The sequence below is a fragment of the Corvus cornix genome, chromosome 2 (assembly GCF_000738735.6).
Source record: "Corvus cornix cornix isolate S_Up_H32 chromosome 2, ASM73873v5, whole genome shotgun sequence".
Lineage (NCBI taxonomy): Eukaryota > Metazoa > Chordata > Aves > Passeriformes > Corvidae > Corvus > Corvus cornix.
Window position 1 is genome coordinate 76027848 of NC_046333.1, and position 27752 is coordinate 76055599.

Sequence of the window (27752 nt, forward strand, 5' to 3'; positions counted from 1 at the left end):
AGCATATTCTATGATTCCACTGTTTGAGGGAGGGGAGGGAGGGAATGAAGATTTCATGCTATATATTATATTCTCTTGAGTTTTCCTGTGAGCTGGCACCAATATACATTATTTGTTTTCATTTATTTTATTCTGAAAGTATGTTGTCACAGTAGAACCATTAACAGCTTCCATATGCTGTGAAGATAATATTACAGGAGGACAATGGCACTGTAATTACACACTACATCTTCAGAAACCTGACTCTTGCAGGGTTGAAGATTGCTTCAGAGTGTCAAATTAATCTGGATGACCCTATCTTTATTGCTGTTGAATTTCTGGAAATGATGAAATGCCCGGTCATTGAAAATAACTGATCAAAGCCTAAACAATCAGATATTGAGTAATGTAGTCCTTCTTTGACTTCATCTAAGTTCCATATGATTTACAGCCAGGTACAATATTTTATAGGGAAATGTTTGTTTCAATGAATCTGAGTGATCTTCAGATCACTAAAAATAGACCAATTTGGAAAAGATGGAAAAATCTATTATCATATGCTCTTACAATTCATGTTCACTAAAATTGTGGATATAAAAAGCAATTGCTGCAGCAATAATTTCTGCTATCCGATATAAGTGCCTGCAAAAGACCTGGACATCTGGGCTAGAACTATGCTGTGAAAACTTAGTACAATATTCAAGTGTAGGAAAAGGTCTTTTCCATCTCTTTTCTGCATAACTTGTATAGCAGAGACCCAGTAATACACGTGTTTGTAAGTGACATTAAATAATAGGAACATTTGTGATTGTATCATGAATAACATGTTAAAATTCCATTCTTTACTTAGAGTCATTGAAGTACAGCTAACAAATAGCTGAGACTATCTTGCCATGACACCATTTTGTGTCATAACAATCCTTTCCTGCTGTTAGAACAACACTAAGTCCAGCTTTCTTTAGTATGTTCCCTTGGAAAAAAAAGTAGTTAAATGATTGTTCAATCTTCAGTAGCTCAGGCAATGGGTAATACAAAGCTATACACAGTGATGTCCAGAAGTGAATGCTGACACAAGCTGACTTTACTTATGGGGATATTCTCTAACAAAAAAGGCAAATTTTGCCTTCTGGTGTACTTTGCATACTGATGGGCAGAGGGGGGAAGCAAACAGAAGAGATTTTTTCAGACCCAATCAAACAGAAAATAATATAGGTACTATAGCCCAAATGACTATCTCACAAAAGAGTGAGCTTGTTCCTAATCCAGCAGTGCTAATGTCATTTTGTTCCTCACCTGAAAATACTGTAAAGCTGAAAAAGCTGACACAGCATGCATTGTAAGGAGATAACGACAGGGAACAGAGTCTGCTGTTAAATTCAGCAGCTGAATGCGAAAGTCATCTATCCTGCTGTTAGATAATATACAGCTTCTCAGAGCCTCATTTTGTGGTGTGTGACTGAACCACTGCTGGGTGGAAATCTCTGAGACATCGCCCTAATGTGCCTCCCAATAGTCACAGATGCCTGTCCTGCTACACTATTGAAAAGAGGTGCAAATTTCCTCCTACATGCCACATGTAGCAGAACCAAGCAGGCCATTGCTGATGTTTTCTGAAGGGGCTGCTCTGTGAGAGCTGTGGAACATTGACCCAAGGAAAAAAAATGGACCCAGGGAAAAAAAATGATGGGGCTCATTTTGTTGAGGCACAGGATGAAGTGAATCAAACATCCTGGGCTCAAAACCAGCTCCAAAAGTTGCTGGCAGTTTTGACAGCAAAGAGTGTTGCTTGAAGAAAGGCGAGCACTTCCTGCCCACTGCAAATACTGGTCATGGTGATGTTCACTTGCAGCAGTGCAAAGTAACAACTCCAGCGAGAGGTGCAGCTAAGCAGGGAATACGGGCACCTCAGGAGCAGTGAAATAAGTCAGGGCACCATGTTACAAACCCAGGCCTGCTGCTACTGCTGTTGCTAAAATCAAGGCTGCCTCAAAGTACTTTGGACTTTTTGTTTTAGCTCTATTAACTATTATGTCTAGCATTTTTCAACATGGCTGTTCCCCTGAATGAAACCATTTTCTCTTCACATGTCAGTAGAAATACTTATTTTAAGTGTGTGTAATTTTTTTGGTGGTTTGTTTTTATTTTTTTATTATGACTTGTAGTAAATAATCTGAAAGTAATAGTGTTCTGAGCTAAAAACTGTTTAGCTCCGAAATTTTAGTAAGAGCACCCTCTGGTGGCTCAGGTATGAACAATACTCTAGATCTTCCTTCCATAAAGAGTTGTACACGTTTATAATACTGAATTATAAAGAAATGCGTGAAAACTTTTCCCACTGAATTTTCCTTTAAACTACTATGAAAGTCATAAATATATTTTCAAAAAAAAAAAAAAAACAGAAGGAGGAAAGTGCTTATAAACATGTACTATCTATAAAGACAATTTAATTCAAAAGAGAGTCAATCGTGAAAAATTAAAGATAGAAATATAGATAGATATCTCAAGATGTAGAGATGCTAAGGGCTTTACTATTGCAATGGAAAAAAATCTAGAATCCAGGGGAAATCAATAGGTAAAACACAAATAGATTTTTCAAAACCTTTGTTGTTTTCATCTCCTAATTTTAATAAGATTATTTAAATATTTTTATTTTGCACAGGCTCCATGATTTTAATCAGAAATCCTGTGTTAATTACCAAGAAATCCCAAGAATGACTGTCTACCACTTTGTCACAGGTATCTTCCATTTAAAAGTACCTGAGACCTCTCACGTTGGTTCTGCTATTGGACGGATCAGAGCTGTGGACCCTGATTTTGGGAAAAATGCAGAAATTGAGTACAACATAGTTCCAGGAGATGGAGGAAACTTGTTTGACATCACAACAGATGAGTACACCCAGGAAGGAGTCATTAAACTGAAAAAGGTATGTGGCACCAATGGGTGGATGTGCCTATGACTCAAGTGAGAAACCAGGTAAGAGAGTGAAACATTGTGCTGTTTCACGTCATGAGTAGCACACAATAGTAGTGCTACATAAGTAGTTTATATCTCTATTTTAATCCACAGTTGTGATCTTTGCATTGGAGTTTAGTCTTTTGTTTAGTCTTACAATCAGGTGTGATGTTTCATAAATAGTGTCGTGGTGAAGAAGTAATTCTTATCCCATCTAGAAAGTGCAATTTATCTTTTATGGGAAGTTTTCTACTTAAAGCCATACAAGAACCAATTTCAGTTGAGAGCATGGAGTGAAAAAGCTGTATTTCATGTTGACTTATAAACATTTTATTTTGAAAATTTTGACTTTGTGTTTGCTATTTGAATATTGAATCTGTTGTACAGTACTATGATGGACAGTTTTTATTCCGGGTAGAAGAGTACCAAAGGGTTGCAGACACTCATGCCCTACTACCAGTCTCATGATAGTGTCCCAAACAGCTGATTATCAGATACTTAAGAAAGGAAACACACTGCATCTCAGCTGTTCATGTTGCTTTAGTGCTCTAGAATAAATTGAAAATTACTGAATTTATGAATTTCAAAGATGGAAAAGACACATTTCACTTAGAATTTAGTGATTAAAGCACTCAGTAGGAAGAATCCAAAACAAGGAGTGTCACATTTTAACCAGCTGTTATTTTTTGAGCCTAGGCATTTACATATACACCAATGATCAACTTGTTCAGTAGAAAGAAGTCTGAACCACCAGCATATTTTGGAAGGCACAGTTATGTTTTATAGACAGCTCAGGCTTGAAGGTGTAAATTTTGTAAAATACCAAACTATTAGCTGAACATTTCACAAAAGTCTGGGAAGGAAAGAGTTCTGGACATTATTATTAAGAAAAGCTTTAGGAAAAGTGAAGCTTTAATTCTAACAAAATTTAGAATGTAGGTACATAACTTCCCTCAGCTCTGACCATAGATCTATATTTTCACTATATTCATTCCCATAATGGAAGTCCTGGCTTCAACCTCCTGACCTGGCAAATAGTAAATTATCCATGGATGCATTAAAGGACAAGATGATGTCAAGTCACTGACTCTTCTGCCAGTTATAATGAAATAAAACGGGAGCCACCATGTTGCTGTTGTTCACAGGGACGGCGCGAAGAACGACATGGAATTCAAGTCCAGGATAAATGGAATTATTTCATTAATTATCACCTCATTTATGTAACTTGGTTCACAATAGAGAAATTACATTATTGGGTCTTTGACCATCCACGTCCCAGATTGATTTGCTGAATGCTACAACGCCTATTTCAAAATATTTTCTTCAGTGTGGAAAACAAGACTATTCATAACAAGTCTTGCACCTGTGAGATAAAGCCTTGGTTTACAAAAGCCTCTACACTGTTTACAGCTAGCTTGCGTGAGAAAGGAGACACTCACAAGCAGCCGTAAAAAGCAGGAAAATTTCTCTGCTAACCTTTTCAGCATCTACACCACCATACTCACAGGAAGTAATTTGTCAATGAGACATAAAATCTTTGACCTCTTCACAGCCTGCTTCTTTTCTGACTAAAATTTGAGTGTACTGTTTCCTTCTAATGGGAATTTATAGACTTTGTTTCATTTTTAAAAACCCTTCTGATCACCTTTTTCCCCTCTATGCAGATGACTCAAAAATGGGTCCATCTGGAGCTGTCAGGCTGAGCAGCTGCATATGCCTCCATATGCACTGCCAGTTGGAAACTGCAATGAGTGGGAACCATTAAAAAAATTAATATTTGATCATCAAGAGCAGGTTTTTGATATAATTCAGTTCTCCTTCCATTAGTCCTAAGCCTCATCTGTTCTGCTTGGTTTTGTACACAACACTAGAATTTGCCATACTTGTGGTTAAGTGTATATATTTCCCACCACTGGTTGTCCAGGTTGGCAGTGATGATGTTGATGAGAAGGATGCCAGGGGAATTAAAGAGGACTTCAAGGCTCTCGGTCAATTAGTTCATGGGACAGAAATGCAGGCAGTGTTCATCTCAATTCCTTCAGTAGCAGAAACAAATGATGAAAGGAACAGGAAAAGCCATGTTATCAATAAGTGGCTTAAGGGCAGGTGGAGCAAAATTTTGGTTTTTTCGGTCATGGGGAAACTTTTATGGCACCAGGCCTGCTAGAGTCAAATGGACTCCATCTATCTAACAAGGGCAAAAGGATTCTAGCCCATGAGTTGGCAGGGCGGATTGAGAGGGCTTTAAACTAGGTTCAAAGGGGGAAGGGGATGAAACCAGGCTCTCCAGAGATGAGCCTAAGGGTTGTAAATCAGAGTCAGGGGTGAAATCAGCCCAGCTGAAGTGCATGTACACCAATGCACCCAGCATGGACAACAAACAAGAGGAGCTAGAAGCCATGGTACAGCAGCAAAGCTATGATGTAGTTGCCATCACAGAAATGTGGTGGGATGACTCACATGACTGGAGTGCTGCAATGGATGGCTGCAGGCTCTTCAGAAGAGAGAGGTGAGGAAGGAGAGGCAGTGGGGCGGCTCTGTACATTGGGGAGTCTCTTGACACAATAGAATTTGAGGTCAATGGTGATAAGGTTGAGTGCCTATGGGTAAGGATCAGGGGGAAGGTCAACAAGGCAGACATCCTGGTGGGAGTCTGTTACAGACCTCCCAAGCAGGTTGAAGTGGTGGATATATTATTCTATAAGCAGCTGGAGGATGTTTCAAATCACCAACCAGGGGTGGGGCTCCACTAGCCCTTCTGTTTACAAACAGAGAAGTGTTGGTGGGAGATGTGGTGGTCAGAGGCTGTGTGGGGTACAGTGACCATGAAATAATAGAGTTTTCAATGTTTGGTGAAACGAGAGCCATCAACAAAACCTCTACACTGAATTTCTGGAAGGAAAACTTCAGCCTATTCAGGATGCTGATCAGAGAGTACCTTGGGAAACAGCCCTTAAAAACAAGGGGGCCCAGGAAGGATAGACATACTTCAAGACAGAAATCTTGAAGAATTAGAAGCAGGTTGCCCCTCTGTGCCTAAAGATGAGATAGCAGGCAAAACAACTGACTTGTGTGGGCAGGGAGCTTTTGAAGGAACTAAGGGGAAAAAACAGGATATATCATCTTTGGAAAAATGGGCAGGCAACTCAGGAAAAGTTTGAGGTTGTCATTAGGGCATGCAGAAAGAAAATTAGAGAGGTGAAAACAAAAAAAAAAAAAAGACCACTTCTATATTCAGATACTTTAGAGTTGCTCATTGTATTTAAGTCTTTCCAGCAACAAGACAGGGCATAATCTGAACTAGGGAACTTTTACAACACTAGAACTTTGATCAGTGTTGCCTAATGTAAATGATAGGTCTCTGTCACTGAACATGGGGGAAAAACTGTAATCCTAACACCTTTTAATCTTCATCATAGTGAGAGGGGACAGTGAGAGAATGTGAAGATCAAGAAATACCAGTTTTGTTCTATGCAGGAGTGTGGAAAGAAGATAAACCAAACACACAGGGCCTCCAACAAAGAATGCCTTTATACTGACCCTACACTTTGTCTTTCACAAAACTTTTCTCAGGGAAAAGATCCCTTTCACAAAACTTTAAATCATCCAAGTGTTTTAGGACATTTTGGAATCATCCAAAATCCATCCACTTAGGCTGTTTGCTAGATCCTGGGTTAAACAAGAGCAATCCAGATTCTTAAAGACATTGTTCACTCAGTTGTCTTTTTATATCTTCTACACTTGTAGTAATATAAATGTGCTTTCATGGGTTGCAGTTTTCAGATTTACAGAAGTGCTGGACACTCACAATTCTATAGACACCTATTAAAATGCATGCTACTTGTACAGTACAAGCCTACAACAGCACTATTCACTTGCCTGCAGAGAAGCAATTTTACACTGCGAGATGTTCAAAACACTGATTTGACCTTTTAGGATTATGCAAATATTTAAGTATGTATTGAAGTATTTTTTTAAATGAAAGTGGGTGAATGAATAGGACCTACATGTTCAATTAAGAATTATAAATAATAAACAGAGAAAGGGACTAATAAAAAGTGCTATATGCTTTAAAAACAGGTTTATGCTTTCTTCTCTATTATAACATATTCTGGTGCTGTAAGTGCTGCAGCAATTCAGTGCCGAGCCATTTCAAAACCATTTATAAAATTTGCTTTTATTTTCCCTGAAAAACTTCTTGCAGCCAGAAACTGTCCATCACTACATAGATGCTCTTTTGGTCTGTTGTTATGAAGAACAACATTGAGGGATTTCTATAATAAAATTGATAAAAATGAAGCCCTCCTGGCCTACCTTTATTTTTGGCGGAAAATACATTTGATGAGAAAAAAATTGCACAGTCTAAACTGTTCCTTTTAGCACACTAAGTGTGTTGACGGATGCAAAAGGCCATTCTCTGCTTCTGGGATGCTAAATGGTAAGAACAGCTACAGCTAGACAAGTTGCAGATCTTAAATCATTTGTTTTGTTTGCTCATTTATTTTTGTGCTACAATCCAATATGTCTGATTATTACTACTCTTGTGCTAATTACAGATATTAAAAATGAAATACCTTTTCTTATATTCTGCTAAATAAATCATCCAAATGCCATGTAGCACCACTGTGTGGTTAGTACTGTAATAACTTTTTTTTTTTCTCTCAAAATAAAAAATAAAGGAAAACAGTATCCCTAAAAAAAGGGGCAAAACCCGGCTTAAGGATAGTGCTGTATACAGTTCTCTGTAAGAGTAAAAATATTCCTATGTTAGGAATAGAATTATAATTCCCTCCCTTGTCTGGTGCTGTTTAACACAATGTTTTGTGCATTTGATATTTATATAGTATCTTCTATCCTACCTGAATCGTCAGGAAACTACAGTGGGTGTAAGCTATAAGAAACACAGTGACAGAAGGGGCCATCTCCTTCATACTAGAGCGCAGTGGCCTCAGATGTGCCAGTCCCAGGCAAGCGACTGATTTTGAAATCTTTAATGACCAGGCACAACAGTAAAGGAAGATAGAAGGTTCCAACCATCACTGAGAAGTTGGCACTAAATTTATTAAACCAAGGATGAGTTTATACAATAAGCCCATTTTGTGCAGAACGCTTTTAATTGGCTCACCATGTGCTAATCCAGAAACTGAGTAGGGTTCAAGCACTGAACTTGTTCTGTGTGAAGACATCACTTTACTAAATTGTGCAGTGTTTAATTGAAACCTTGGAAAACAACTGTTTCTAGGCTTCACCTGGTATGATCCTACACTGCCCCACTATACTGGGTGAACTTCTCCATATGGTTCAGTGGAAGCTTGGGGGACAGCCACATCTTGTTTTTTGTACCTTGTGCACCACTACTAAAACTAACTGCTCAGATGACAAAGCTGTGGCCATGACATCCCATCATGTCATAGCATTGCACAATGAGAAACAGTAACCTTAGTGATGATAAAATAGCAGAAACTGGGGGGACAATGAACAGAACAAATAGCTGCAGGTAGGTTTTAGGACTGTGTTCTTCCTTTTAACCTCAGGAGCCACATTTTAGAAGCCTTTAACTGCAGTCAGCAAGTAGTGCTTTTACTGGTGGTTAAGCTCGGTTGTCTTGCCCGTGGGACAGCCCATGTAGCTGTGGGACATTGCTGTAAGAGCCATCTGAGAACACCTGTACCACACGAGAGTAAGGCAAACTCTCAGCATCCTTCAGTGCCAACTGCATTAAAGCTACTACTTGCTTTACTACCAAAACTGTACAGAGTGCTCATCACACCCCACCCCACCCCACCCCTTCTTTCTCCAAATGCAGGGAATTTGCTCTGCAAGTATGAGCACAGGGACTGTCTGCCTGTGATCATAACTCATGAGTTTGTGGGAGTAGTGGTTGTGCACTTTGACGAGGAAGAGCTGGCAATATTAAGTCCTTTGGTAGAGGCAGAAAGTGGTGAGCTGTGTGCAGATACAATCACAAAGAACAACAGGACAAGTAAGGAAGAGGAGACATTCAGTCTTTGTTTGTGGATACAGTTGTTTGGTTTGTTTTTTTCCTGGAACAGGGAAAAGCACCTTCAGAAATGGGTGAGATGCTTGAGAGCAGCAAACCCCTGACACTGGTCATCTTCTCCTCTTCTCCAGATACAAAACATACATATATTTTTCCCACTTCCCATTAAATTTTGAAATACTCGCAACAGATCTCATTCTTTTCTCTGCATTCTCAAACTCTAATTAATGAATGCTCCTGGTTGATCTAGAGCTGACTTTAGTGAACCTGCTCTGTAGTACCAGTTATTTCCTTTTTCTATTTAAAATCCAGTGCAGAAGTGCAGTTACTGAAACATAACTGCACGTTATGTTTCAGTACAGAAACTGAGTCAATGCACAGCAAATTATCTTATGCCAAAATTTCACAGAATGCAAAGATGCTCAACCCATTTGAAGGGGAAATATTGCCAGCTTTTGAGACCAGCACAGGTGACCCAGAGTTATTCTGCAATTGCACAATACTAGTATGAAGTCAAACGTAAGTTAATATGCACTTCCTCTCAACCCAGTCCTACTATCCATAACTATCTATGTGTCCTGGGACTTAAAATCTCATCCCAAAATATGGCTTTTCCATCACTGTAGGTGAAAGCCTCTGTAAGAAACAATACTCTCATGTTTATTATGTGTGGATAAAAAGGAGAAATTTCTGGAGTTTTCAGTCCTGCCTCTTTGTGAACCAGAACAAACTGACAGGGTAGTCCTTTTTCCACCCTTGTTGTGATTATAATCAGAATTCATTACATTTTTCAGACCTTTTTTTTCTTTCAGTTCTTTAAATCTCTTTCTCTCTCTCCCTTTATCTAATATACAATTTTAGATATAGGTGCATCTATATAGCAGCATTTCTTAACTTCTGCCTTGAATGTGGAAAACAGTAATATCTCAAAATATGTTTATTTCTAATACAAAGCTGGTTTTGTGCTCTCCTAGTCGATTCATGGTACTTACAGAGTTGCAAGTTAAAGTGATTTGTCAGTATGTGTTTGATTTGGGGATGTGTAGAATGGCTTTGCTGTGCACAGGTGTGAATACGCTGATAGCACTTTACTAGGCAAATATATAGAACAGCTTGTAAGCTCAACATAGGAAAAAGCAGATGAGGACAAGTTGAGGGGGCCAAATACATCTGTTCTGTCACTGGTACTTAGAATATCAATTAGAAATACTCCAGTTATTGAAGAGTTCACAGTTAATAAGGCATTGCCTTAATATTACCAGAAATGCTGTTAACTGCAGGAAAAAAAAAAAAAAACAACTCTCCTGCAAAATAAAAGCCTTATTCAAACTTACCTTCCTCATGTAGTTATGTTTATAGAAGAAATAAACATTTCTCTTTGTTATTTAAAAAAAGAATAGATCTGTGAAATCATTCCATTAAAATCTGATTAATTGAAAGACATTTCAAGAATATTATTGATTTGGGTTTTTTTGTATGATTCGAACATTCTACTGTGTTTGTATCCTTAGCAGCATTCCAGATTAGAAATGAAAATGGGACTGAACACTCTCAGACATTTATTATGTACCAGCAAAACACGGTGGTGGGGGGCTTTTTTGTTTGTTGGGTTTTTTTGGTTTTAATACAGCTAGAATACTGTGTGGACCACTGATTTCCTTGACAGATTTGAGTGAGATCTACTGAAAAAAGGAAATATAATAAAATGGTTTTTTAACGTGCTTTAAAACAAGGTTTTGCCTGAGAGCTATGCAGACACTCAATTCTACTGTTTTCAGGCAAATTTTGGACAATCCAAATGCCAAAATTTGAAACTGTCTATGCTATCTATATGGCCCAACTGTTCAAATCTGGAAAAAACAGAACTGATCAGGACATTGTAGCATGAGCTCCCCATGCACACAAGACATTAAAACCATACTCTTGTTACATGAGTTATGTTGTACAATTTTTTTTTCTGTTTGAAATTAAGTCCTAGGTTTACCACTTGCAACATTTCCCATCTCTCCATACATTTCAGTTGCTGTTTAACCTCACTTAGACGGAAGACTTTCTGCTATTTTGTGGGAGTCTGTCACTGATTTCTTTCTCTCATGACGGCTCATCACTTTCAGCCTGTCTCTTCTTATTTTGACTGCCATCCATGCTTTACACTGGCCGCATATTGTTTAACCCCTAACTATATTTATCATCAGACCCATAGAGGGACAGAAAGAAAGGATAAGTGGCTCTGAGGTTACAGTGGAAAAATATTATCCCTTATTGGGATCACACTTTCTTTTTATAAATATACTTTAGTATTTCCCCATAATGCTGGGAAATAGAGAAGTAAAGCTTCCTGGGTACCTGTGCAGTGAAATATGCCAGTCTGAACATACCAATATCCAGAATTGTTTGAAATCTTATTGCTTTCTGATCCCCTTGCATCATGAAATGTGGTGACTGGGCACTGGCCATGCACCATGATCTGGTATAACTGCCTTGAAGAGTAATTTGGTGAAAGACAGCCTGCAAGGACTGCATGAATTATGGCTCTTTCCATTAATACATCTCTCTGCAAACATACTGATGTATTACAGGAGCCAATCTGGACAGTTTTAATGCAGTTTTGGTGGTATGAAAGATACATACATGGTATTACCCAGAATTACTACCTATGTGGGAGCTTAGATTTCTTGCTTTCCCTGTTTTCATCATTTATCTCTAGCTTAACCCCAATTTTTTCTTCTCCAGACTAAGTCTTTAAACTTCAGATTTCTCCCCTCATTATATTTTTTGAAAGAGTGTTAACAATTTATATAAATACCTGGAGAAGAGTTGGGGGGCTACTTTTTTGGGTAAAATTGTTTTGGCAATGAGTAACAGTGCACACGAGTAGTATAGCAAATGAAAACACAGCGTGGCAGAAATTTGGATAATGGAGCAACATGTCTGTTTTTAGTGAAGACAACATCTTAGGGTTTCACCACTGGGACATGAGATCTACCAGACTTAATTTTGTCTGTTTCTTCTCAGGCTTAGTTTCTTCTTCTTTCTGTCAGTCCAGACAGAGGTGCAGCACATACTGTCTTTTCTGGTAATTTTGTCTGTCGGAGGACAGTTGTGTGTGGTAGTGGATTACTTTCAAGCCTGATTATTTCTATGATGTTTAGATTTATATGGCTAATTTTAAGTCCCCAGCTCAAAAAAAAAAAGACCGAGCATCTAGTCTACTAAAATTATGAAGTCTTTCATAAGGATTTATAACCATTATGGTAGCGGTTCAGCTGATGCAAGTCAAGGTAACTCAATTGATTTTAATGGAGCTACTTCAATTTACACCAGTCAGTTATCTGGTCAACTATGTCCTGCGGTGATAAGGACAGAAAACGGAAGAATTTTAATCTATCCTGGCTGTGACAACTGACTGAAAACACTGGGGAAAAATTAACAGACACTGAAATATTCTCGTTCATACACATGTAAACCTGGTCTTTTTTTCAGATACCGTATTATTTCCCGTTAGAAAATTTCCAGCTTAACAATTATAGGCAGAAACCACTAGGTGCCAGTGTTACCCAGACATCAGGGAAAGGGTTTGTTAGCAACATTAAAAACAACATGAAAGCCAATGCAGATAAACCCTTTAAATGAAAATAAACTTCTGCATCTTTTCTACTACATAAGACTGCATTAAGGGTTTTGAGATGATTACTTTTCTAGAAGTAAAGGCACTAAATTGATATGCATTGACAGAAACCCACATCAAAACAACCTGATTTCAGGGTACATTCCATCAAAACCCCAGATAAGTACACAAAAGCTGCTGTGTCATCTTCAGGACCCTATGAATTACACCTAGGATCATAAGACAGAGCCAAAGTCTGCATTTTGCAAAGTACACACAGCTCAAGCACATGGCATGAATATCAGTTCACTGCTAAGATCGACATTTTCCAGGAAAGCTTGGTTCAGATCAAGTTAGAATTCACATTCCAAGTCATACCTGAAGTTTGGTTTGACTCATTGATATATATCAGGGCTTTCATTTGGGCTCGTCTTCATCACTGTCATGGTCTTCTGAAAGCTTTTCCTGCTGAAAAAAAGGAAATCTTCTATTTAAGGACCTGGATCAGCTAGAGACAGATGATTGCCTGTGCATTGGAGTTGCGAATGCAAATCTCTGACTAACCTGCACTCAGCTCATTTGCAAGAAATGAATCTCACTCATTTAACTTCAGACATCTACAGTGTAACTGTTTACATCCATGCCAGTCATCCTGATTTTTTTGATGTGGAGAAGCAGTAATTTCCTGACTATGATTCATCTGGCCTATTTCAAAAACCACCTTAGCATAAGATGAACTTCAAAACAAACCTAAATGATTGATTAGCTCAGGAGATTAGTTTTACACTAAAGGCATCTTAAGTTTTGTCAGATTAATCCAGACAAAGTGATTTTGCAGTGTCTGATTTTTAGTCAAATCTGATGTTTTGCTTTTGTTCTTCCTACAGCCATTAGACTTCGAAACGAAAAAGGCATACACCTTTAAGGTGGAGGCCTCCAATCTCCATCTTGACCATCGATTTCACTCAGTGGGCCCATTCAAAGATACTGCCACTGTGAAGATAAATGTGTTGGACATGGATGAGCCTCCAGTGTTCAGCAAGCCCATGTACACGATGGAAGTCTATGAGGACACACCTGTGGGGACCATTATAGGTGCAGTGACAGCACAAGACCTTGATGCTGGCAGCAGCTCAGTTAGGTAAGAGAGCTTTTCCTCCTTCAGTAACTCTCTGACAACCCAAAATGCTGCTGACAGTTGGATGCACTGGCAAAGAACTTGGTATGGAGATATAAATTATACCAAGTCTGCCACTGTAACAGATAACTGATGATATGAAAAGTATCAAAAATAGATACTCATTTGGGTGAATTCTCTGGAAAAATACATTAATTGCTCACAGCTCCTTATCATACTAATCATGTAAGTTACCACACACTGACACGGCTTTAGAGATGGTATGTTAAGACTAAGGAATAGCATGGTGTCTGGGTGTCACAACCCACTGGGAGAGGAAGTGATGTTCACTGTAAATTCTCCTCCAGGCTGAACAAAGTCATGTGTCAGGGAACTCTCAGGCTTTTACTCTGACTCACAAGGTCTTGGCTAACCCTGAAATTCTTACAATGTACTTTCACAAGGGTGGTAGCCCTTAATTTTGTAAGGTGCACTTCATTAAGTTCCCAACTCCCACAACAGGCTCCTCAAAAGGTGCTGGCTCAAAAGACACAACGCACATCCACAAACTCCCCATTCCCATAAAAAACTTCAGTATGGAGTAGGGGCCATGTTTTGCTCAGGGAAAGCAAGGGAATAGAACAGAAGACAGAAAAGGGAGAGAGAACAAAGATTATCACCAGTCCTTAGATTCCTTGCTGGACCTGCCAGTGGGGATGGTCCAGAGCTGGGGCAAGCAATGATAGTGAAAGAGAAAGACTGGAAAAGAGACAGCAAGGGGGCCCAATCCATGCCTTTTATAGTTAACCTGGTGCACACCTCTTATGTAAAGAAGATTTTTCACACCACTTTGTTAGCACATGCACAGCCAGCCCTTCTCCAGGAAATGAGTTGGCAGGGGGAAGCTGAGAATGAGTCTCAAGGTGGAGCAGGAAGTTGGCTCAAAACAGCCCAGCCCCACCTCTGCAGGATCCTCTCCTCTGATCACACCTTTCCTGTAGCAATGCTCAGAATGTTTGAGATAAAATGTGCTTAGGTCTGATCTTCCACACTGGGTCTTCCACAAAAATATCTCTGAAGTACAGCAGTGAGAAATGAGGTTGTACATGCTGTGTCTGCCTGCGTTAGACCTCAATGGGTGATGGCAAGCACTGCTCCTTTCACAAGAACCACTTACTCCCTACATCTGGAAAAGAACAAATGTTCTGATAAAAAATCACCACAGGTGTCTTGTCTGAGGCTGTGGGGATGTGATTGCTGACCAACGTGGCTGTGTTCAGCACAAGGAAACTCCTGCCAGGCAGGCCTCTCCTTTATTGCTATAGCTTACTTTCATGAAATAAAAAGGAGCGGGGATCTGTTATACAAATGTAATACATTGATTTTGATGACCTATTTACAGCCACATTAGAAAGATTAAAGTGAACCAGAGTCATGTACCAAAAAGGAAGCCCCTTAAAGCTTAGAAACTGTCTAAGATATAGGCAGTCATTAACACATACTTCCAGTACCGATTTATGTTGGACCTACCTGACTTCAGGAAACATTTTTATCCTGAGAATTTAATAAGAACTATTGCAGACATAATGTGTGTCATCAGTCTTTAAATATTAATGGTTATCAATGTCTATTAATGTTTATCAAATGGGACTATGACAGAACAGGAAAATGCCACTAGTGTCTACTAAGTGCATGCACATTCATGCATATTTGATTACAAATTGAATTTGGACTTTTCAAATCCATGTTTATTAATTATGTGTATTTTTGCTCAGTACTTGTCAAAATATACAATAAACATGCTAGTTGTAATCATATGCAAAAATTTAACATACAACAATGACTCTTTAGCTCCTGCTTTGTCAACTCACAGTTAATTTTTGCTTAAAACTATTGTTATTGCTGGCTTTTTCACTTTTTTTTTTTAATAGAATCTTCATTTTTTTAAATACAGAAATGTATTTGTTCGTGAGTCTGTGACACATTCCTTCCCTGACAAAGGATCAAAATCTTCATTAACAAAGACTGAACTCTGAACATGTTTCCCTGGTGGTAGCCTATGAAAACAGCCCCAGTGAAGTAAATATTCTGTTGAAAACCATACTGTCTTGCAACCAGAGAGAAAGCCTTTAATCACAGTGTTGAGCAGTTTTTCATGTGACAGTGGAATCATTTGGATGTATAAACACTCCTCAGTGAGAGTTTTTTATTTCACAAACCCTCCCAGGAGACTCAAGTGCTTTTTACTGATTCTGCATTTGCAACTACACAAGAAAAATAATTGTCTCAAGATGGTTTATCCATATACTGTGTTCACAGGAATATTGAATCCTGAGCCATTTTATAATGTCCATTATAATGTCCATTAACCCTGAAATCATTACTTGAGTGTCCAAATGCCCATCTATAGTTATTACCCCTACATTTGAGTCTCACTGCACTACTTGCTGACCCCTTACACCAATAAACTGCAGAAGTGCTCCCAGGGTCACATTTATGAGCTGATTCAGCTGGTTCATGCCCACAGAAAAACATGAACTATGTCCCAGAATGTTCTGGTGTTCTTCAGTGGCACGACTTTTGGGTACATGTGCATCTACATGACTTACATTCAGAGTTGTTTTCTACCTGCGCAGCGATGTCCTGCCCCAGTGCAGCAGCCCAGAAGGGTTTGCCCCTGTGTTGCCAGTTGGTCTTCCATTGCTGCAGCCACCACCACAGGGCATTAGCTATCATCCAGGAGTTGGTGTAGAGACAGAATACAGGCCACTTTTCTCATTCAGCAATCTCTAGGGCTAGATGGAAGGCTTTCACTTCTGCAAATAGGCTTGACGACTCTTCTCCTTTAGCAGCTGTTGTGTAGGGCTCCACACAGCAGCTTTCCATCTCCAATGGTTTCATACCACGCTGCCATCAATAAATATAGCATAGCCTCCTTTGTTTTCTGATAACTTGTTATATGATGGTGCTTCTTGGGCACTTTGAGCCACCTTTCTCACCATGGCCATTGTGCAAGGGGCATTCTCTGGATCTTTAGCGACATTATCACTTTTTAGTTTGCTATTGACAACTTCCAGGATTTCTAATTCTCTCAAGTACTGGATAACTTCATCTGCACTGATTAACTTTCCTGGGCAATTCACAAGATCTTCCTTAAATGGATATTGTGCCCTCACGCTTTAGAGAGGCCATCTCCAGAGACTGCAAATTTCTCCTTCTTTTCCAATCCCTCTTTCAATTTCCCCGCCTATAGCAAGGGATTTCAGCTGTTGCGGCTTCCTGACCTTCTAATTGCTGATTGTCAGCCATTATCCCAGCATCACCTGGCTGGTGGCTGCAATCTTTCCGCAAATCTTAGAGCTCTGATGAGGTCAAGGAACGGGTAACTTCAGGTTCCTGTTTGATTTGTCTCACTTCTTCAAATTTCTTTGTTGAAGGACCAGCTTCTTCATCTGACCTCTCCTCTCCTGATTCTATTTCTCCTTCTCCTTCTCCTTCTCCTTTGTCTTCTCCTTCACCTTCTTCTTCCTCCCTTTCCTATCAATGATATGGACCTCTAGCTTGCCTTATCCATTTGTTTGTTTTCACCACTGGTGTGAGTACTGTAATTGCTGTGGTTTGTGTCCCTGTCTCAGCCATGGTGTCCTCAAATACAATTTGGTTCCTGCCTCAACTACAGCCCACTGAGAGTACTGAACAGTGGCTCAGCAGGCACAGGCCAGGTTCCAGCACAGGGAGAGAAGGTGCTGGCTTTCTCTGGGGTGGGCAAGGCACCATTCCCTCAGTTGACGGGTCAGTTTGCCAGTGTTGGTCACCTGTTCAGGTGCAAAGTCACAGGTAACTGGAGGTAATAACCACCCTAGGAACCTGCCCAAATCCTCCCACACACCCTGCCACCCAGGAACTGGATGCCTCAGGGCACATTTCCATATCTCCATATTTAAAGTTTGTTTTCTCTAACACCAGGATGACACCAGATTCCACAAATCCCATAGTGTGCCAAAAGTATTAGTTTATTAGTTATTATTAACAATATTAAGCAGCTTAAATAAGGATGAGCAATGACCATGGGAGCCTGCATTATAAACCCATTCACATCAATCTTGGGCAGGGAGAGGGAGGTGTATTCCCTCACCACCCACAGAAGATATTTTCCCCCCCGCATAACCAGGCTGTCATGTAAGGGCAAACCACAGAGCCATTGTTTGTGTTAACATGTTCCCAAACTCAGCAGAACAAGGAGATAAGCAGTGCAGCTGACAAACCTCGTGTCCTGCAAAGGAGCTTGCTACTCAATAACTGCTATTACTATAGCATTCAATATAGATAGATAGATAGATAGATAAATAGATAGATAGATAGATAGATAGATAGATAGATATAGATAGATATAACTGCCTTTCTCTTGCCCCCGTTCAGGTGCCAAAAAGGACAGTGGTGTGTTGACCTTGGACAGACACCACATGCCCACCAAGCCACTCTTATCACTCCCCTTCCCAGCTGAATGGGAGAGAGAAAACAAGATGGAAAACAACTCAATAAGGCAGTTTACTAAAGCATAAATGAAACTTTGTGCATGCATAAGTGAAGAGGAAAAAAGGGTTTATTCTCTACTTCCCATTAGCAAGCGACGTTTAGTCACTTCCCAGGAAGAGGGCTTCGACATACGTAATGGTTTCTCTAGACGACAAACACTGTCAAATTCCTCCACTTCCTCATCCTTTCCTTAGCTTTTATATCTGGGCTGACATCGTATGGCATGGAATATCCCTTTGGTTAATTTAACTGGCACAGTTGTGTCCCTCCCAGGACCTTGCCCACCCAGGATCTTGCCCACCCCCAACCCCTTGATGGGGGGAATGTTGGAGACACAGAGCTAATGCTGTGCCAGGGTTGTTCAGCTGTAGCCAAAACACTGCATGTTAGGAATGCCTTTCTAGGTACCAATGGAGTGCACAGCACTGTGAAGTCTGCTATTGGAAAATGAATTTCATCTCAGCCAGACCCAATACACCAACGTGTTAGTATTCAATATCCCCTAAGTTTTATATCCTCTAAGAAAAAAAAAAAAAAAAAGAAAACAAACAAAACAAGAACATAAGTTGGAAAAGTGAAAATTAATTTGACAGTGTTGAATGTGTTTGCAAGGTCTAATTGTATCTTGACCAGTCATGCTCTGTTAGCTGTTTAAAATCTAGATCATCTCACAGAGCTAAAGAATAACTTCATCAATTTCATCATGCTGGAAAGGAGTCCAAACAACTTCTGAGTAAATATGCCCTCTAAACAAATGGGGAAAAGCAAGTCATGTTCTTTGAAGACACAGCCCATACAAATTACTGGGTAGTACTGGGTAACACTATAACTACTGGTTGTAGTTTCTCTACAAATTCATTCATTTTCTCTGAAATGTTTTCCTGGAATGGTTTTGCCATTAAGAAGTCCATAACAGAAAAAAAAAATAATCAACAGTCTGCCAAACAATAAAGACTGGGATAAAATCTGCAGTGTATGCAACAGAAGGCAAAACTCCAGAGAGCAAGGCTAGCTAGAACAGCTCACATGAAAGGAAACAGTATTAGTTCCAGCAACTAAATCCATGTTATCAGACAAAAATTTTAGGTCTGTTATGTTAGGCACATCAGGAAGGGGGAGATAACAGCTAAGAATGAAAACTGGATACAGCTGTTAAAGAAAAATATTTTGCTGTAGGACATTGAAAATGATGAGTGTTATATTATTTTTCTCTTTTCTTCTGTTACTGGTATCAAATTTTTTGGACAAGTCAGGAGTCTTAAAAGGTTCGTTTTGTAGGCAGGTATTTCCTAGAGATGTTGGAGCAAAAGAGCACAGAGCATGCATTGGGTAATGAACAGGAAATTAAACACAAGGAGAAAAGGAGCTGCAGGTATCCAACACCTGCAAGGGTGACTGGCTTTGCAGCTGTTATGGAACATTACCCCAGTGCACCTAATTTTCAAACTGTGTTAAATCTGGAGCTTATGTGTCTCAGGTGATCTCTTTTGTCTATTCCCATTTTATCCTTAGTGCTTCAAGAAATGCTCAGCTTACATGTTAAGGTGAAGTCCTATGTACATTTTGTCCATTAAAAATCCCAAAGCACTTGTAAAAACAGCTCTGGTCTCATTTTCTTCCCAGACTCCTCTAGTTTATTACAGTTTGAAGATGACTAGGAGAAAAAAAAGCAGCTGTCTTGTAGTGTGTTACAATGTATGTAATTTGTAACTATTCACGTTTTTGGTAAAGATCCTTTTACTTCTGGTACAAGGGTTTTCAGGACTTCCTAAAAATCACTGTTTTATATGTCCATACAGCGTGAATATTATAGTGAGAGCTGTCTAAATAACAAGAAAGCAGAAATGGAGGGCAAGACCAAATTCCTAGTGAGCTCTGTCTAACAGTGTGTGAGAAGTTCAACAGCTTTGCAGTGACACGTCTGAAGTTGTCAGATTTCCATGGAGATGATCTTCTGGCATAAAGTATAAGACGATTATTGTCCCTGATGTGAATCCCAGACATGACTCTAATTAACAATGAGTTTCATATTCTGTGCCACAACACTGTTCTTCAGATCTTCTCTGCTTGACTCAGGAGTTTTGCCTTATGAACTGAAAGAACCAATCAAAGGAGGAAAGCTGTGGGGGCCATGCATTGCCTTGACCAAGTCCAGAGTCATGAAACTGTGATAATAAAGTAAAAAGCCATGTGTACTAGCCATAGGTCAGTCCTGCCCTCAGTATCTTGGGGATAAGACTGTATTCCCTGCACGTGCTTCCAAAGGGAAAGCCTTATTTGTTTTCTGAACTACTTCACAATGGTCCATAAACTTTGATGAATAGGTTCTGTTTTTCCAGCAAAATACTTTGTCATGTTAAGATCAAGAAAATCAAGGTTTCTTCCTGAATCCTTGAACACCGTATCTTAATGTACAAGCACTAACAAGATGAATTAAAGTATGTAAGAGTTTGACTTTTCGATCCCATAATTCTTCTGATTTTTTGTGCCCACATTTTTTGAATTTACTTATTCTTCAAAAAGAAAAGTCCCACCCTGTGACATCAAAATATATCTTACAGTTGGATATATATGTAGAAAGTCTGAGACATTTAGTTCTAGCACCTCAACCCTCTTCATTTAATAACAGATTAAGTGACAGCTATTTTTCTGTGTATGGTACCATGCTAGAGAGAAACAAGTCAGTTTTGTATAGATAAGAGACGTTGAGACACAGAAATTTTGGTTTCTTTTTAGCTGCTCTGGCGGTTTTTGCACACTTCTTGCTCTGTTGCCTCCTGTAGGTTTCTGTTGCAATTTTAGCTATATTCTGTCCCTTGCATTTTATGAAATCCCTGTCACACACCCCACTTTTAAAACCTCTATTCCAAGTTCTATTTTATCCAAGCTATCCAATTCAAATCCCTGCAGAACTACTCAATTTCTGCTGCAGATGCCTTGCTATCTTTTTCTGTCCTCCTGCCAGATCAATGTTTTCTTATATCTCCTATGCTCTGTCAAAGAGTAGTCTCCTATTCCACAGTCTTTTTTTCCTCCCACAGCTGGTTTCTATATTTTTTACTCCTGAACCATCTCGCATTAACTTAATTGGTGTCCTAGTCTACCCTCTTCCTTTCTTCTGCTGAGGACAGACATCTTTTTTGATCTCAGTGTCTTGATGCATTTTTTTCTCTTCGTTCCAGTTACTTTATCTTCTTTCAAAAACTACAGAAACTGGGTTCCTATCCAACATTTTCTCAGAATCCCAAGGTGTATATTTGGCAGACACATCTGCTCTTTTCTCACCATCCTCTCCTTTCCATTCTCATTTGGCTCAGTGAGCACCAAGATCCCCATCTACCTACCTTCCAGCCATGCTGGATATGATATAGAGCAATGAACTCCTACTTCCAGCTCCCCCTTCTCCCCTCTTTTGACTTCTTGTCTGTCCTCTGTTTTGTGGCTCCTAAACTTTGTCTTCATGACCTCAAGGAAATCACATCTTCTACTCCACCAACCTTTTCCTGTAAGCTTTTCCCCTATGATCCCATGTATTGCTCTGCCATTCTCTAGGTTTGAATGACTTGTCTTCCTCCTCAGTGACTGGTTGGTTTTAAGGGACTGGACAGAAAAGTGACTTCTCTTCAAACAGAAGGCAGAAAAAGCTTTCCTATTCTGTGTATAAATTGTCCTTCAAAAGGAGCTGTTTTCTAGCAGTCACAGCAGAGTTACAGTCTCTGCTTTACCTTTACCATGAAACAAGATGTAACAAATTATTATGCTAGTCCCCTTCATGGTAGTTTAAATTAATACAATTTATTTTACACTTGGAATGGATTAGATGCACACAGACAGTTATCACAGCTCAGCTGGCAAGTGGCTCAGTTGAATCAATTCAGAGTCTGTGGTACCTTGATTCAGTGATAGGCTTGGAGATACTACAAGGAGAAATAACGAAAAAGGTGTGAATTTGTCTTAATCTTAAATCTATATACTTAAGGCTGAAGCAATCACACACGATCAGGGGGGAAGGTAATTGTGGTCACTCATTAGCCCTCTGTGATGCTGCAGCAGGTTCACTGGAAAGAGACAGAGTCGTGCATTAAAAATCCTTCTTTGCAATTTTGGGACACATGTAGAATGACATTTTGATCTGTGTGGGTTTTCTCAAGACTGGCAGGAACATGGAGCAAAGGTAAGTACTTTCTGGCACAAGTCAGAAAGACTGTGCTAGAGAAAAATCAGACCTTCTCAAATAAAGGACTAGTGGGATGCATTTGACATGCATAAATTTTCCTAGATCAACTCCTGGATGCACTTGAAGCATGAAATATTATTTCCTAAGTCCAGCAAGTCAAAAGCAACTGGAAACAAAGTCTAAAACTGAGAGAGGCTAGTAACCTTTATTTACAGCCAGTAATTTATCAAGTTACTGAAGCTTGTGAAAAACAGCAAGTGATCTTCAGCTGGCATATGCAGTCATATTATGCTATAAAATGTCAGTCAGGAGATTGAACTGAAATAGATGTGTAGACCCAAGAAGTTTATGGACTACGGCTCTCAGTGAACGGCCTGTTTGTGAAGGAAGTGGATGCTGAAAATCAAGAATTATGCATTCAGATCCAAGGCAAAGAACAACCTGGCAAGGAAAGCTTTTAAATTAATTGAGAACAGCTAAGTAGCCAAAGTGAAGGGAAAGAACAATATGATCATAATAGTTCATAATAATTTCTAGTTTATTTCACAGCACTTGTACCACCTTGTGATGCGATTTTACAAAGCCCGTTCTCATCCCAGAGGCACACACTGTACTTTTGCCTCAAACAATAGTCCTCATGATTTTTCATCAAGAACTCTTATTCCAGATTTCTCCAGCAATGAGTTTCTCAGGGATTCTGGAAAGCAATTGTGAGGTTAAAACAGAGTTTTAATGGCTGCAGCCATTATCATATCACCTCAATCGGTGAACCTCTCAGGGCTTGACAGAGGATTATGAGGGCTCAGGACTTAAAACTATGTCTAAGAAAAACCTACTTGCTACAGGGAAAGGTGTTAGTTGGTAATCTGCACTTTGGTACACCAAGATGATCCTGAAGCTATCTCACTAGTATAGAATAATAAATAAGCTTCCCAATATTTTCATTTAAGGTCTTTCATCCCTTTCCACAAGGATAACTACCATCGCAATCTAGTCAGAATCCAAGTCCTTTCATTCTGAATTTATCCTTTAGATCTCTTTGTAAGTATTGACTATACTTTCCGGTCCTAAAGTACTCAAGTTTATTATTATGTTTAAAAAGTTATTGCATACAGATTTTCTTACATATTTTGCACTTTGCTTGTTTGTTTGGTTTTTGCTTTCAGGCTTGTTAATAAAGTTTAAATAACAGGGTTTTTGAGAGTTTTACACTTTTTGGAATCTCTGTGTTTGGAAGTTTCAGTCATATTCTGACTGTAGACACAAACAGATCTCAGATATTTCTACTTCTACTGCGTCTTAATTCTGGGCTTCTCATTACAGGAAAGATATGGACATACTGGAGGGAGTCCAGCAAAGGGCTATGAAAATGATTAAGGAACTGAAGTATTCTTTCTATGAGGAAAGGCTGAGAGAGTTGGAAATGTTCAGTCCAGGGAGGAGAAGATAAATGCACTTAGTGCCCATAGGAGCACCTGAAGGGAGGGTGCAAAGAGGATGGAGACAGATTCTTCCCAGTGGTGTCCAGGGGCAGGACAAGAGGCAGTGGGAACAAACTGAAACAGGTTTCCTCTGGATATCAGGAACAGAAAACACTTCTTGCTGTGAGGTTGACCAAGCACTGGCACGGATTGCCCAGGGAGGTGGTGGAGTATCTCTCTGTGGAGATATTAAAAAAAACCATTTGGAGTTGGTCCTGGGTGAATGGCTCTAGGTGTCCCTGCTTAAATGGAGGGTTTGGACCAAATGACCTCTAGAGGTACCTGCCAACTTCCACCTTTTTATGATTCTGTGGCATCCATCTTTAATAAGCTGGAATAGAACCTGTGGAAAATAAAGGCAGGGAATCTATGATGGCTAAAAAACTGCTGTCAGCATTCATTGAAATAGTAAGTATACAGATCTATAACAGCAGATTATTTTAGAAAATAAATCTGAAAATAGTGTGAAGGAAACACAGCACAGAAATTCAGCTCAGATAGGCACCTGATGCTCAGGTCAGAGTATCAGCATGCAAATTATACAGCAACTTTTGCCTGGTGCCCTCATGAAATTCATAAAACCTTCGAAAAGATGATGTATACATATACAGACCTCTGCAGATTCTGCATTCCTTGATACATCGGAGGCTTGGGGAGGAGAAAGAAAAGACAAAAATGCAGCAGCTCTGCAGCATCAGAGCTGTTCTGAATAATCTCTTTTTTTATAAGCATTTCACCAAATCAGCTTCAAAGCAGCACAATGAAGCCTCCAATTCTTGACTTCACTGTTTCCTCTTGCAGATCCAGCTGACAAACCAAGTGAGTCCCAACTGATGATCTAAGCAAGCAATAAATTTTTTACTGTGCACTGCAGTTTTCTCTAGAGTCAGCATGATTACTTTATTTCCTTTTCCTTTGATTGTCTCAGCATCAGCATTTTACTTCATCTTTTTAAACGGATAAAAAGACATTTGTTCAGATTTTGGTTCCAAAAGATATAGAGCAGAGCTAATATTTACATATTTACACAATGCAAAAGAAAACAATCAAAGATTATTCCTATTGAATATATGCCAGTAGGCCAGCTCTCCTTTATAGCATTTAGGTATTTAATGCCTTAGCACTTTACCAGAAGACAAAACATTCCAAGCCAGGCATCGGAACAGCAGCTCAGGAAGCATCTCTTTCTTACCCTTTGGGGTTTAGGTCAGATGCATCCAAATGCAAAGTAAAGTTTAGGCTTCTACTGAGGCTGACCGTCTAATGGAGTCATAGCATCTGCTTTCCCCCCTCTCATCTTTCTTCAGGATTGAGGCACCCTCTCAGATTTACTTGCTCCATCTTTCTATTCTCACTCTGCCCATTAGTAGAGATACTCACAGACACCCAGACACCCATCCCAGCATGCTCTTTCCCCACCTAAAACCAGCAAAGCAGGAGCCCTACTGTCTTTTCACCAAGGGTGAGATGTGCCCTCTGGTACTTGGGTGCCTTGGGGAATGCAGGTGGCAGGTTCTTCCTGCTATGGGCTGGATGAAGGGGGAAAGAACAGACAGGGCAAAGGGCAAATGTACACCTTTCAAAACCAGGATGAAATGGTGTTCAGGGCCTATAGTGTGTGGTGCTGGTAGAGAAAGTGCTCTGCTGCTTTCCTATCATAGCAGTATTGACTGCTAAGCCGGGAGTGATGGCGTTAAGTCCAACATGCCTTCTACTGCTGCTCACAGTCCAAAAACTGAGACTTAATTAAACTGTAGGACAAAGTTTTCCCTCTGCCTGGCTGTCTTGCAGTTCTGCCTGCTCAGTGAAGCAGGAAAAATGATGTTGAGACTGAACAAAAACAATGCATTTTCCAAATGACAACAGCTTTTGATAAGATACTCAGCTGGTAATGAGAAATGCAGAGCAGACAGTAGAGCTGACTGAAGGGTCAGATAAGAAAATGAATAAAACCTTTAAAGGCAGAGGGAGGAGAAATCATGGGAAGTTGTAGACAGGAAGAATTGGCAGTTTGAAAGGCCTGATAACTGAACTGCAGCACATTTTAATTCCTATATTACCTGGCATGTTTTACTAAAATTCTTATGTAAGATTTATAAAGCTTATGAAAAGTTTAACAGCTTCCCTCGCTTGACTCCGACCCATCATTAGTTTGGCTGTCTGCAGCTACTGCTTTCCTGTCAATTAATTTGGCATAATGGTTGATTTTCTCCAAAGGAGCAAAGTATAATTTATTTGCACTGATACTACTCATTTCAGACCAGGTAAGCTACTGACTTCTAATATCACTTAACCTTCAACCTCCTGATTAAAATCACAGAAGTAGGGAGGCATGTACAAAGGACTGTAAACCCAGTCAAGCAGTATGCCAAAGGCCCAAACTTTTTTCTTGTGGGAGATCAAGTGTTACAGGAAAGGCATGCAAATGATAGGCATGGAGCACCGACAAGAAGCATTGATACCTTGTCCCAAGGTGTAGCAATTCCTTTGTCCTTCTCTTAAGCATCACTACCTGCTGGGTGGTAAAGACAACACTCATTGTGGGAAGGCTGAAGTACAGCTCACAGGACTGCAGTCTGAGAAATTGCAGTGCTGAACTCCTTTGGAAGAGGGTAGAGAGACAACAATTTATTTGGGTTTTTGTCAAAATAATCCCGGAATTCTCTGCTTTTTGAGCCAAAATATTTTAACTAATGCAAAACTATCCTTCCTAAAACAGTAGATGCATTACCTCAGTGGGATCTTCAAAAGCACTCAGCCTGGGCTATTACAAAAGCTTTACGTCAGTGTTAAGTGCATTTGAAATTCTCTACAAAATCATGCAGAAATATGGCTACTTGTGTGAAATGCTGAAAGAAAAATCATAGTAAAACTGACAGAAATATTTTGGTATGTTAGTAAACTTGGGGGTGTATTTTTTTAGATGTGCCAAGTGTGATGTGGTATAAAGGCAATTCTGGCACTTCTATAGCATCATCCTCACAGGCATCTCTAGTTTTTGATACCTTGGAACAAAGCAATGCCATAAGACCTTTCTAACTATGCTCCCCCTGTTGGTTGTGTGTTATTATATGACAGTAAAGGCACTTAGAGCTAGTTAGATCAACCACATTGGCTGCTCATTTTTGGTTGCATTTTATTATACAAACTTAGCATTACACTTTAGGTGGTTTTTGACATGAGTTTTGCAAGTACAACTGAGCAGTGACCTATGTGTGACACTGGTTAGGTCACAAAGCAGCTGAGACCAAGCTACATTTTTACAAACTGTCCCTTTTCATTTGAAAAGGAAATTGCATTTGGGAGAACTACAGGATAATGCAGATTCAAAGCAGGGAGGGATGTCAGGATAGGAGAAAACTACTTAACCTGGAAGAGCAGCAGAAGCCCTTCTGTGACTGTGTCTGACTGGGCAGTTTGGAGAAATGTCATGTTAAGATTTCATGGAAATAGTTAGATAGTAATGAATGGCAGTGCTGGTTCCTTTTCAAACTTCAGATAGGACTGGGTTTTGTCCATTGAGGGTTTTTTATTGTTTGCTTGTTTGTTGTTGTTTACCCTCCATTTCTAGTATTCGCCCTAAAAATCCCCAACAAAACCAATGTATTTGAGATTATTATGTATTGGCATGGGTGGAGCTCTTCTGGGATCTACCTGATATCCATGAGATTACCAAAGGGATACAATCTGACAGCAGACCAGTTTCCTTTGCTTTGATCTCTAATGCCTCAGCCGTGTTCTGAAGATATTCAGCAAAGATACAAAAAGTTTCTGCTGCCATTAAGGGACATGGTTTAATAAATTATTTAAAACACATAAACAAAAAAAACCCCCACAACCTAGTGGCACAGCATCTGCCACCTAGGAACATCCTTTACATTTTTTGGTTAATGACAGGCAA

The 27752-nt window shown here is 39.5% G+C and overlaps 1 protein-coding gene across 3 annotated transcripts in view; it reads left to right on the forward strand.

The window, feature by feature from the left end:
* The window catches only part of LOC104689844 (cadherin-12), a 228632-nt gene that overhangs the window by 173536 nt on the left and 27344 nt on the right, over positions 1-27752 (forward strand). For all 3 annotated transcript variants that reach the window (XR_002045599.2, XM_019286292.3, XM_019286294.3), the window contains 2 exons: positions 2716-2903; positions 13428-13681. Coding sequence is in view for 2 of the 3 variants with exons in the window: in XM_019286292.3 (XP_019141837.1) it covers positions 2716-2903; positions 13428-13681 (442 nt within the window). In the remaining variant the exon portion in view is untranslated. The remainder of the gene's footprint in view (positions 1-2715; positions 2904-13427; positions 13682-27752) is intronic.